The 13,952-nt window shown below is 38.0% G+C and overlaps 1 protein-coding gene across 7 annotated transcripts in view; it reads right to left on the reverse strand.

Annotated features, from left to right (window-relative positions):
* The window catches only part of CADPS2 (calcium dependent secretion activator 2), a 667,593-nt gene that overhangs the window by 20,953 nt on the left and 632,688 nt on the right, over window positions 1-13,952 (reverse strand). For 6 of the 7 annotated variants that reach the window (XM_081795061.1, XM_081795066.1, XM_081795062.1 and 3 more), the window contains one exon: window positions 5,449-5,556. In XM_081795061.1, coding sequence (XP_081651187.1) covers window positions 5,449-5,556 — 108 coding nt within the window. Of the gene's footprint in view, window positions 1-4,269; window positions 4,788-5,448; window positions 5,557-13,952 lie in introns of those variants that run through there. The other variant, XM_081795064.1, reaches the window with a different exon arrangement.

Genomic DNA, 13,952 nt, shown 5'->3' on the forward strand with positions numbered 1-13,952 from the left:
TTGTTTCAAAGGGACTCAAGAAGGGCAATGCCCAATAAATATACAAAGATTCAGAGAGGTAGGTGGGTTTAGTGTGCATCCTGGACAATAAGATGTATTTCAGTCAACCCCTAACTACCTCCAGGTTGTAATATTCTTGGACATTAGGAAAGGACCACAGCGCGTGCTCTTGGGCAATTACTGCATAGGTCAGTTTTGACTCTGGAAACACCACCACTGTCCAAACCAGAGTCTTGCGGGAACTACCCAGCCTCTCTCCTGACACACGGGAACCTGTGGCTAGCACTGCATGTCCTTGAAGCCTGAGTGTGTGGGAAGAAACATCACAGTAGACATTTAAAAATGGGTCTTAAGGGGCGCCTGGGTGGCTTGGTCGGTTAAGCATCCGACTTCGGCTCAGGTCATGATCTCACGGTCCGTGGGTTCGAGCCCCGCGTCGGGCTCTGTGCTGACGGCTCAGAGCCTGGAGCCTGTTTCGGATTCTGTGTCTCCCTCTCTCTCTGCTCCTCCCCTGTTCATGCTCTGTCTCTCTCTCAAAAATAAATAAACGTTAAAAAAATTAAAAAAAAAAAAAGAGATTAAAAAAAATAAAAATGGGTCTTAAGAATTAGAAGATCTTTGTCATACTTCTATATCGGGATTAGACAATTGTAGATGGTTTCGATTTGATAAAAACTTTAAAAAGGTTGCTGACAATGGTGTTTAATATGTAAGAAAAAAACACACTAGGGTAAGAGAGATTGCATAGAAAGCTGAAAAACCATTTGGCGCATCCATGACCTCTCTCACTACAGGAGAACTTTAAGATTTTTCTTCCCCAGATAAGGCACATTTTTTTCTAAATTGAAAATGTAAATTTAACATGGATATTTTATTTTTTTATTTTTATTTTTTTTTATTTTTGAGACAGAGAGAGACAGAGCATGAATGGGGGAGGGTCAGAGAGAGGGAGACACAGAATCTGAAACAGGCTCCAGGCTCTGAGCTGTCAGCACAGAGCCCGACGCGGGGCTCGAACTCACAGACCGCGAGATCATGACCTGAGCTTAACTGACTGAGCCACACAGGCGCCCCTAACATGGAGATTTTAAACTCAACATGTGTAACTATGACGGCTTGAGAGGAAGAGACAGTCTCTGTTTAAAATACTCTGGTCGCTCAGAAAGATTTCGCATGAATATGGAATGGATGAGTTCCAGCTATTTTTCTAAAGGGGTTCAGAGCCCTGGTGGTAGATACACGGAATGTCATGGTACAGCTATTCTTTTATACAGAATCTCTTTTTTCTTTATCTATTGCACTTGCTGTTGATTCTTGGGTGGGATACCTGCTTTCACTTGGCCATGACAAAACAAAACACCTTAAGAACTGCTACTCTGGGGTGCAAGGCTTAGCATCCAACCAATCCGGTAATTTTTGCCATCCCTGCTAACATAGTTGAAACTAATTTAATTTAGTTGTTTTAAAATCTGGAAGATATTTCAGAAACCATCTGGAGTTTTGGACCAATTTCTTCAGTTTATATGTACTAACTATACTGAGTCTTAGGCAGGGGACATAACTTCTTGACACTCACTCTGACAATCAATGGCAGAACCGTGGCTGGAACTCAGGGATCTGGATTCCTGGTCCAGGCCTCTCCCGTGGTACTGTGTTACCATTTCAGGTTTTGTAAGTCTAAAGTATGGTGGAGATAGCATAGACTTTATGGTGGAGATAGCAGAGACTTTGAAACTGGAGAGACACAATTTCAAAGTCTGATTCAACAATTCACAAGTCACTTATCTTCTATGAGTGGGAGATTCCTTAACCTGAAAATCAGCACAAATGGAGATGATGGCATCTAGCTCAGCAGGTTAGAAATGATATAGGTAAAGCACGTAGCACATTTCCTGGTACGTGGAGGTGCCCTGGGAATGCTAGTGATGACAGCTAGGGCCAGTATTATTATTTTGATAATTTGAGAAGATTAGGGATATACCTTAAAACAAACTCGGTTCCTTCTATTAGCAGCATGGATCTGCCATTGTTTATTTATACTTTTAAAAAATTATTTCTGTGTTATGCAGAAGATGTTTCAGAAGTTTAACTACTTATGGACCGAAGTAGAATGTCTTGGTTCTTTGTCCTAATATGATCTCTTTTTGATCTTTCAAGGGTACATTTGGCTTTAATATTTTAAAATTTAATGTAAAAGTCTAAAGGTCATCCTATATTTAGGGTCTTGAAGATAACACAAATTTTAATCATTCCTGTCTTTAAGACTCTGAAGTTAAGGAAACAAAATCCCTTTCCATGGAGGCTAGAACAATAATAATTGCAGTGCAAGATGCTCAGGAAACCGGACCATGGCTTATGGCTTCACGAGTTGTACATGGATGACCGTAGGAGGTACCGTTTTTGTTTGTAGATGCATGCAAAGCAATGGACACAAATCTAGGGTAATGGTCATTATTTGGCCTTAGGCACTGATACAATTATGTAAATGAACCCTAAAGTATTTCACCACAAATATCATGAGCCATTAAGATGCTTAACTGATCAAAACGTTTCTGAGGCCAGAAATACAGGTAATTACTACTCTCAGGGAAAGTTTCACAGAACTTTCAATAGTCTTTTCTGTGAGCAGAGCATCATGCAGAAAAAGATTACTTAGTAAAACACACGAGTTCTTTTTTAAAGTGTCGGCATCGAAGGCAGGATGAAAGTATGTCTTCGGAATAATTGTTTTATATAAAAATATTGTAATTTGTGGGATTTCCAAAATGAAGCGAATCTCGTTTGGGTCAAAAGAATATCCTTCTTAAGGAGTGAAGTTCTCACACTGAATGACCAGAAGCTGGATGCCCTATACCCTTACCCGGGTTGGTTAAACCACAAGTATTGATTCACTGCAGTGCGTGTGCATGTATGTGTATATGCACATTTTCCTCTGTGTCTGAAGTTAGGGGTCTCTGTCTCTTCCCCTCCCCTCTCCCCCCTTCTCCTCCCCGCACTCCTCTCCTCCCCTTTTCCTCTCCTCTCCTTTCTTCCCTTCCCTTCCCTCTCCTTTCCTTTCCTTTCCTTCTATTTACTTATTATTTTAATTGAAATAGCAAAAGTTTGTCGTGACGCCTGAATAAAATTGTTCTCTTCAATCTTTTATCTGTAATAGACTAAGGTTGCCAACAGTATTTATAGGGTCATTATTTTCAACTGTTTCTTGACATCTAACAATATTATTTTAAGTTCCAGCCAAGAGGATTTCCAATAATTATATAATGTCTCTCAGTAATGATCTGTTGCTTAAGATACACATTCTGTTTTACCTTTCAACACATACTTGATAACCTCTCATTTACTAACTATAATTGAGGCAAATTCAGTCTTGGCTAATTAGGGGCTCTTAGTACCCCTCATACATGTTATTCTTGATGACATATCAATAGAATTAGGGTCTACTTTTTATTTTTAATTACAGTAATAAAAATGTGCAATTTAAAAATATTAGAATGTTTAAGGACATTATAACTATTTCACAAGTAACAAGCCCACTGTTCTACTGGGGATACGCAAAATGACAAAACCTTCACAACCAAAACAGAACGGTTGCTTGTCAAGAGTTCTTTTCAGAAGCAAACTTACCGCCATGTCAGACGCTTAGGTATCAAAGGAAAGTGTACATAACCAGGGCAATTAACCTAGACATACTTTTACATTTTTTAAAGAAAGCTCTATGCCCAATGTGGGGCTTGAACTCATGACCCGAAGATCAAGAGTCATGTGCTCTACCGACGGAGCCAGCCAGGTGCCCCCTAAACTAGACATAATTTTAATGTTGGCCCTTTTAATGTTGACTCTACTTCAGTCAGCTCTGTTGGTTATTGTTGTCACACAAAAAGTCTTCAAAGAAAGTTTGGTGAATGTGAGAGAGATGAAGTAGGGAATATCTTTACAGCGAAAAAATTCTACCTTTGTTATGAACTGATGGCTGGCTTTGTAGTAAATAGGTCACCAAGACAAAAAGTTGAAGATGTTAAGAACACACACACACACACACACACACACACCCCTACCTCCCTACCTATAATGGCCTATTTCCAGATGATTCTATCTTTTCTCATCGTAGAAAACATGCTTCAGCTATACTAAGAATAAACATAAAGGAAATAACATCAGTCCAATTTCCCTATTCTGTTCAACATTTGTGAAAATTACCACATAAGCAAAAAAGGTAAAAGAGAATTTGGAAGTAAAACATATGCTTGTAAATTCAGAGCAATACCAAATGGAAGCAGAAGTTGCTAATACGGTTCCAGTATTTTGTAAAAGAGCCAGCTGGATAGATGATAATTTTTCTACCCCTGCAGGGCATCAAAGCTTTTAGGAAATCATTCTTTTCACACATATTAACACTTAGCTTATTAAAACAGATGATACTTTTATTGTAAAACAGCCTGGGTAGAGGCTAGAAGCATAAAATATGAAAGAGGAGACTCATGTTGACCACCGGATCTGACAAACAGTGAACACTGACACAACAGACCATGAAGGAGATGATGACGTAGCAGGACCTTCTGTAACTGCCACAGCTGAAGTGTCACCGCGAAGCCCGTGAATTGCTGTTATGAAAACATTTGCGGCAACTTGCATAATTAAATGAAACTGCCAGAAAATCATTTCCAAAATGCAGGGGAGATGTACATAAATAAATACAGTTCAAAGCAAATATTCCATTTCAGCATCAGCATTGTGGTGAATTCTGGGAAGTTCCAACACAAGCAAAAGCACCATTTCCTTTGAATTGACTGTTAAATAATTACAAATGAATGACAACATTGTTATTGAAATGGATTGCTCTCTTAGTTTCCTTTACAGATACCAGATAAATGAAACTTAATGATCAAGCTCTCTAAAACCACACCCCCCTACTTCTAGGAGTTGCCTTGTGGAAATGAAGACTTCTGTGCTGATAAAACCGAAGGGTTATACCGCTGGCATATGCCAGTGCTGTAAATCAAGGGGAAAGTGTTCAATAACAGTCGATTGGTGGTGGATATTTGGCTTTACTGAAGCTTATGTCTTTGTGCAACTAAGGAGCATGACGTTGACTCACAAAACTTTACGAGGAGGGGCCAACTCCATGCCAGCATTATCCTGTTGAGGGAATGCACAAAGGCAAGCGGACCGATGCTGTACATAATGGTAAACTGGTTATCATCCTGCTCGTTAAAATTAACCTTAGAAGGTTTTTGAGACCTCCATTCTAACAGTGACACTTTCCACATACAAAAGAAGCCAATTAAGCCTTCTGTCAACAGTCAGAGAAATAAAACTATCAACTGTATTAGCCGCATAGAAGAAAGGGGATCAGAAAAGGAGTCTGCTTTGCAAACATATCATCAAAATGCAGTTTTCCCTGCACATATTTCTATGATGCCAGGAAGCCTTGTGAGGGCAGTTACTTACATCAAACAGCTTTTCTATATACATTTCCTCATTGACCTTTTCTCGAAGAATATCCTGGTTTTGCCGAACAAACATGATATAGGTGTCTGCCAGATCCATTCCTGGTTTCTGTGGTAGGGGAAAAGCATGGGGAATAAAATATCAGGTCTCAATTGTGAAAACATTATTAAAACACAACCTTAAAAAGGAATTCACATATCATTTCAAAAATTACATTAGTAAATTATGCTCAAGACCAAAATCAACAATGAGCACCTTCAGTAAATTCTGTAATTAAAATAAATAAAAGTTTATTACTGGTGTCTGTAACTTGAGGTCACGGTTATTCATCATTATGAAAATGAGTAGAGATGTGTGGCTGTGAACTACTAGGTATCTTTTTTCTTTAATGGCTATCTTGAATGGTTAATATGCCAAGCAGTATAAATGAATGATTTTTTTTTTTTTAAGAAGTCCCCACTTGCAATAATCCTTTCCTAATTTCCAATACAATTTACTTGTCACTATCTCTGGCCGGTTGATTCATATATATTAAAAACAAAAATGTTAGTTTTCCTTGGATTGCCTGCCTCAACTACTATCAGTGCTCAAGGCATACAAGGTAAATTCTATTAGTTTGAATAAAATATTCTTAGGAAGATATTGTGCAAAAAATTTAATGGATTACAAAGTGAAATGTAAGCCAAAATTTTGTGGATTATCCATTGCTTCTACTCATTCGTATTTATCTATCTCAAAGATTTATTTTATTTTAGAAATACAACAAGAATATCAATGAACCAGTCGCCTAAGAAGAGTCTAAAGTGTGATTCAGATAACTTTCTGAAGGTATACAACATCTGGTGTCTTGTGATGTTAGAGGAGATAGGGCAGTTAATCTAATTCCTCCTTGTTACAAAGTCTACAAAATCAGTACTAGGAAGGGACAAAAATCTGAATGGCTTCCAAAGAGTTTTCCTTCTAGACTTATCTTTAGTTCTTTTTTGTGTTTCAACTAGCTAGACTAGTTAATAAAAATACTCATTTGAATGATCTACACTTGGGGTTGATTCATAATCTGTACTGAGGTATTCATTTGATTAGAATATGGCATTAAGGGGCACCTGGGAGGCTCAGTCAGTTGAGTGTCTGACTCTTAATTTCAGCTCAAGACACGATCCCAAGGTTGTGGGATCAAGCCCTCCTCCCCTCCTCCCACCCCCATGCTAAGCATGGAACCAACTTAAGATTCTCTCTCTCTGCCCCTCTCTCCTGCTCGTGCTCTCTTTCTAAAATAATAAAGAATATGGCATTAATAATAACAAAATGGTGGAACTGAGGCCCAAGTCCATTGGTCTTGTATCATTTCATATTCATAGAATGTACTTATAACCTCCATCATCAGACTCACTTTGCAAAGTAAATCTTGCAAGGAAATGAAGTGAAAGAGAATATCGTTCATTTAATGATTACTGCTGCAAGAAAAAAGCATAACTGAGTATCATGGCAGCCCCTCTCCTTAAATGAAGGACAAAAATTTCTTACCACTTTTTTTTTGGTGGGGGGAGGGTGCATATTTTATATACAATGATAAAACTGCCCATCTCTTCACCAGTGCACAGTATAGGCAATGAGCATATGTCACTACTAAAACTGAATTTGATTTTTTTGGTAACAAAGTTATTTCTGGGTAATGCGAGTTCCTTCTGGGTAAGGAAGCTCTTAACTGCTCTTTTATTTAGCCTGAAGGGAAACATATGCCACATAAATTCAAGGATCCCTTCAAACATAACCCTAATATGACAAAGTTAGTTATCAGTTATAATATATATACTGAAATGTTTTCACTCTTCTTTCCTTCAAGAGCATCCATATACAATGTAGGGAATAGGTTTCAAACCTAAGGGAGGCAACTTATCAAATTCATTCCTTTACTATTTTTCTGCATAATTCTCTTGAGCAATGTTTGAAAGTTTAAATACAATGACATGGATAACCAAGAGAACCCTAGGTTGTTTCTTTTCCTTCCTTCCTTCCTTCCTTCCTTCCTTCCTTCCTTCCTTTCTTTTTTTGCAGCCAGGGGTGGGGAACTATATATCAGTTTTTCCAGTGAAGAGGCAGGGTAATTTGTACAAAGATTACTACTATTAATACTTGAAGAGTGCGAACCCATAAGATAAGTACTTCTCTCCACGCTTCTCAAACTTTGTCAAAACATCAGAAATGACGGCATCCAGGAAACATACTGCCACAGAATGAAAACGGCAACAGAACACTGGTCTACGTACAATGGATAGCACATAGAAAGTTAGCTCAGCATCTGAACCTCAGCCAGGTGCTTGGAAACAAAATACTATGACATATATAATACCAAGCAGTCGGGCACAGCTCAGCTAACCTGAGAGTTACAGAATATACAAATGAGAGGTTTGTTTTCTCCATCATTTCTTACCCTGCTCAACCCGATTTTTATTTCTACCTTTTGAAAGAAAAGTAGGCTTGCAAGTTTTATCTAGTCAATCACTTGACCCATCAAGCTCACTGGAAACTAACTTATAGCTAGGAAGACTGGAGAAGAGTGACTTTAAACACTTGCCATAGATTCTAAGGTCATTTTTTCTGTTTTTTTTGATTCCTTTCAAGATAACACTGGACAAAATATAACACTGTCCAGGAGGAGTTTATCTTCTAACATCTGAAACTAACAAAACACTTTATAGTTTAAGCCTAAAAGAATTTTAAAAGCTGTTCCCTTTGGCAGACCCAACGGATACGATCCTGAAATCTGTAGGTTGAGACAGTTCTACAACTTTCTAAGGAAATAAAAATCTCTGGTTGAAAGTGTGAAGTAAAGCTCATTTAAAAGTTTAATCCAACAAAATAAGTGTTTTTGTATTTTGTTTTCTTTCTTTCTTCTTCTTCTTTTTTTTTTTTTTTAATTATACTTTCTCCCCTTTTGGCAAATTAAGATCCACTTGCCTGGAAAACAAAACCTAGAATTCTTACATTTCTCATTAGCATTATTTCTTTATCTTTGAGCTGTTTACCTATTCTTGAAACTGTGACATATGGGAATTTCACACCTAGTGAGTATATTTTCATGTAGCTGTGGCGTGAGACTATAATCATTAAAAGAATATACACAAGTAAGAGTAACTGCAACAGTTGGTGACATTTACCAATTAGAATTATAGTTCTTTATCCCTCCTTTAGTGTATGAAGGGTAATTATCTCTGATAAATTGCTGAAAAAGATGTAATTTTCCTTTTAAACAGTTTCTACTTACAGTACAAATGTGTTTGGATAGAAGACATTATCACTGGTTCAGTGCTCCTTTGTGCAAAGACTCTGTTTTATGGCAGTAAAATTTACATACTTTGGAAGTCACTACATCTAATTCCATTATTACACGTTATGCATCTAATTTCATCATTAGATGTTATCTTTTATTAGGAAATGAAGTTTTATTAAAAAGTAAAAAAAAAAAACCAACTGAACACACTCTGTTAAGGCTTCATTTTTTGGGGGGGTGTAAATGAATGGGAATGCATGCGACTGCTTGGCAGAGACAACAAATTGCTACACGTATCGGTACAAGTGGGTGTCCACTAACCTTATCAAAGTAGAGGTCTATTAAACCTCAAAAACTGTGGATATGGATGAGGTTTTATCAAGAATATTGTAATCTAGAGAGCTAAATTTATTTTTTTTATTTTTTAAATGTTTTTTTAATGTTTATTTTTGAGAAAGAGACAGAGCACAGGAGGCAGAGGGGCAGAGAGAGGAGTCACAGAATCCGAAGCGGGCTCCAGGCTCTGAGCTGTCAGCACAGAGTCCGATGTGGGGCTCAAACTCATGGAGTGGAAGATCATGACCTGAGCTGAAGTCGGAGGCTTAACCAACTGAGCCACCCAGGTGCCCCTAGAGAGCTAAACTTAGAAATCTCTTCTATATTGATAATTATAGATTTCTTAACGAACATGAGAAAATAACAATTAAAACTAGGTAGCAAGCACGCTACGCATTAACTACCACTTAGAGTAAACACTTGTTTGCCTTCCACCATTTACACCTCTGAGATCCTTGTTTCACTAAGCACTAACTTCTCCATCTTGTCTGTTAGGGCAGTAATCTCTAAATCAAAATAGGAATTCCTGAATTCTAATTTGTTTCAAAAAAGAACAAAATTTGGCTAACAAAGTTAACACAAACATCACAAAATTCCCCCATGAGCATAAAGAAATCAGTAAGTGTGGAGGGAAATATAGTATGGTGAGGAGCATGTCTCTGACATTGGCGGCATAAGTAACAGAATACACCAGTGAGTGAGTGAGTTTAAGTAAGGGCGCAGGCTCCAGCAAAAATTTTTTTAAGCGTTAATCACTAGTTAACCTAGAGGGATGAAAATGCCGTTTAGAAAAGGAGAAAAAAAATTCCTTGTTAATTATACACTGCAAATGCTCTTACTTCCTGCTGCTCTACCTAATCCCACAGGTGCAAGTCTTCACCCTCCCTATTCATGGGTAGGTGGGTGCAGTGCTGCCCCGGTCATTTTCCAGAGCAACGGATTTAGATGCAGAAGAAGCCGCTTAACCTTCCATGGGAGGTTAACAATACACGATGCAAACACTGTCATGGTGTCTGTTTAACAAGGAGACAGATTTTTAAATATACTATTCTAGTCTCAAAGATTAACCAGAAGCTACAGTATAATTGACTTAACGTGACAGTGCGCTTCTCATAACCTAAAAAAGCTTGCCTTGAAGAAACAATCAAGGGTGGGGCTGTGCTACACTGATGGGTAAGAATCTGCATGCGTGGATCTTGTGAGGTTTGAAACAACTGAACACCTTCTCAGTGTGAAATTGTAGTAGGAGCAGTTTCTATGTCAGCTCTGGCATTTCAGATACAGAAATGGTCTGTAACTGATCATCAGGGAACACAGGACGTAATTCTACAAACATACAACTTATCCCAGCTATCGTTAACAACGATATATATCTTTCTTTCACTGTTCAACATATTTTTTCATTATTCTGACATTCGTGCAGCCATTTCTACAGTGTTACATTTGAGTGAAAATGTTCTTAAAGTTAAGGTTTTCAAAAAGCATTTGGAGTAGGTTTAGTAAGTTATATGTTCTCAAATATTTCCAAAAATAGGTTTTGAGTATCGCTACGATGATTATGGTGTAAAATATATATTTTACCAATTTTGTACAAAGTAGAATAATTATATTGTATCTACATTGAAAAGCAAAAGGAAATAAACAGAACTAACCCTTCAAACCAGGTTTTTGCCATCTTAAATATTACATCAGCCCAGGAAGAGGAATAATTCATAAAAGGAGTGGGGGGGAAGAAATGTGAGAGATGAAAATGTCACGATATGAAGTTTTCAAGATTTCTAATAGTAGTTTACCTAACTTTTTAAAACAATAAAACAATTTTCATTGTTCTTAGAAAACCCTCCAAACTGTTATTTTAAGCAGTGAAGCAGGCAGAGTCACCTTTCTCTCTGTTAAATTTAGCGGTATTCAAAATTCCATTAATTAACACTATTATACATTTTGACTCCAAATTGGGAAGTAGAAAATTCTGAACTAAAGATAATGGCACCCGCATCCATTTGAAAACGTCTTTTAGACATGGAATATGCATGTTTTAAGTATGGATGTTTCCTTTAGTCCCGTATTTCTAAGACAGAGATGGTTCCATGTCTCCAGAGTTCTTGCTCTGGAAAAGAGTCTCCTGTCTGCTCCCTGTGAGTATAGTTGGTAAACAGCACGTTCCCAACACAATGCTACGAGAGTATATCAGAATCTGCTATTATTAATATTTGTGTAACTTCTGTAGTCATATTGTTTTCACTCTTCAGTTCATATGAATGCTTCACACTATTTCTTCTACATTGTGATATATTATTCACAGGTCTAAGCATTTGTATGTACCAACATACAATATTGTTATTTGATATTTTGTTGTATCGTTGGGGGAAAATATCTTTCCAAAGAGGTTATTTTAAGTATTAAAAGGAATACTGAACAATGGTTTAAAACATTAGCCTGAAACCCTCAAGGAAAAGAGGCAGGTTGACTTTGAATGGAGACTTATGGGCTCAATTTTAATCTTACTATGTCTTGCTCATTTGAGCCTATGGGCTTCTAGAATCTCTCCTGTTATTTCCGATCTGTAATAAAGATCACCAACATCTCAGAGTTTAGAGGAAGAGGTGCTGAAACAGGACTACCAGACAAGAAAAGTGCCAATATAAGTAGCTCCTAATTCCTTTATACTCTTATTTTCATGAGTAACGATTATAATGATGATGAAGGTTCTCAATCTCTCAGTTTGTAACAATGTTCACTAACCTTTCCCTTGTCTGTCTACAGTTGTTACGACGTCAACCACAGAAATGACACTAAGGACTCAAAGCCCTGAAATTAAAATGCTGTGGCTATCATTTCATTTAGCTTTTAAAATTTAGATTGACTGGAATTGATTTACTCAGTCCCAATTTGGAACATTTCAGATTTTGGCTCAAAGGAGACCTGAGGATGTTAGAAGCTCAAAGCCAGAGGCAGTCCATGGATTTCCCTTATATGAGAAAAGCCAGCCAGAAAAAAACAAAACAAAAAACAAAGGAACAAAGATGAGAGGAGCAAAATGCTTATCTAGAAAGGGCAATAGGCACCCTCCTCTTCTCCTGGAATGGTGAGACTTTAATCTGGTTCTAGTGTGCATCTCTCCCTCCAGGTGAATATGCCCAGGGGGCAGGTGCTTCACTCTCTGGGTTCTGCCTGGCTCTCAATTGGACGTAAAACACTGATATTCAAGCTGCCACATCTAAGAAATAAAAAAAACATCCGAAGCAAAGGAAGGAGGGAAAATGCCATGGTCATTGAACTGACCAACTATAACTTTATTTTTAACAAAAATCCTTACTCAACTTTTAACCATCAGCAATGGGCACTAACAAACATTATTTTAAGTCATCTCTATGCCCAGTGTGGGGCTCAAGCTCACGACTCCAAGATCAAGAGTCCCATGCTCTACCTACTGAGTCAGCTAGGCAACTATATCTTTAAAAGTCACCAGTGATATACATGAAGTGCTTAATATTCTAAAATAAAAGGAAAATAAATGAAAAACGATCTTATTTGTTCACTGTGGAAGGCAGAAGATTTTTCTTTTGGAAAACAATCATGTTCTGAAGCAAGCAATGGGAACTGCAGAGTAGTGTATGAGAACAGGAAGCATCACTCCAGGTAGAAGCAATAACAATCCTATTTATTTCAATAGTGCTTTACCTTTACAAAGAACTTTTATGCCAATATGTTCATTGAACCTCCTAAGAGCCGAATGAGGGAGACAGTACAGGAATTATCCATTATCCTCAGCGCGAAGGTGGGAAAATGGAAGCCCAGGCGTCGGACAGCTAGTAGGATGCAAAGGGTGGGATCTGAACTAAATCTTGGACTCCACAGCAAGTCTGGATATTAGAGAGCTGAATTCAAGCCATACTTTGGGGAGGTGGAAGATTAGAAATCTTTGGCAAGTGTCATAAAGAAGAGAGAACATTTGAAAGAATTATTAATGAAGACAAGACAAAAAGAAACCATCTCCATTTCTCAGGACAGAAAACCAGGATCAGGCACCAGCACTGTGAAGCAGATCAATGAGGAGTTTCTCCTTTGCTTCCTCGTTGTTCATGGTCACAGGCATCCTTATCATGTCCTCCAGGTGTCTTTAGCTGTGTCACCTCACTGTCTAGCAGAGAGGTCATATGCAATGTGGGTGCAAGTGGAAACAAGACAATTTTCAATAGGCATTGTGGACACACACACATACAGACACACACCAACATGCTTCATAACTAATACAGCCTATAATTTAGTCATCTATAAAATGAGCGAGGATGTTATAAAAACTGCATGAGTCCTACTGCAACGTTCTATCATTCTGTGACTTTTTAAAAAATGTTTATTTTGAGTGAGTGAGTGAGTGAGTGAGAGAGTGAGAGTGAGAGAGAGAGAGAGAGAGAGAGAGAGAGAGCATGGGCAGGGGAGGGGCAGAGGGAAAAGGGAGACTCCCTAACAGACTCCATTGCTCAATGTAGGGTTCTATCTCATGACCATAAGATCATGACCTGAGCCAAAATCAAGAACTGGATGCTCAAATGAGTGAGCCATCCGGGTGCCCCTATCATTCTGTGAACTCTTAATCTGTCCTATTCCAACCTTTCCAACAACAAAGCCCCAAAATGCCACCTAGAAGGTGATGATGAGAAAATGAAGAGCTAGGAAAAAAATATTGTGGAAAAAGGAACAATGCCTGTCATGATTGGCCTGGAGTTAGAGGATTTTTTGCAGGAAGACCACAGAGTATTTATGAAGAGTAAATACTGTCAACATAATTTATCACAGTCGCTGTTGACCTCAATCAATCAAGGGGCTGAGGTAGTATTTGTCAGGTTTCTCTATGATAAATCTATCCCCCACCCCCTTCTCATACTGCATTCTTTAG

This window comes from Panthera onca, chromosome A2 (genome assembly GCF_046562875.1).
Source record: "Panthera onca isolate mPanOnc1 chromosome A2, mPanOnc1 haplotype 2, whole genome shotgun sequence".
NCBI classification, from domain to species: domain Eukaryota; kingdom Metazoa; phylum Chordata; class Mammalia; order Carnivora; family Felidae; genus Panthera; species Panthera onca.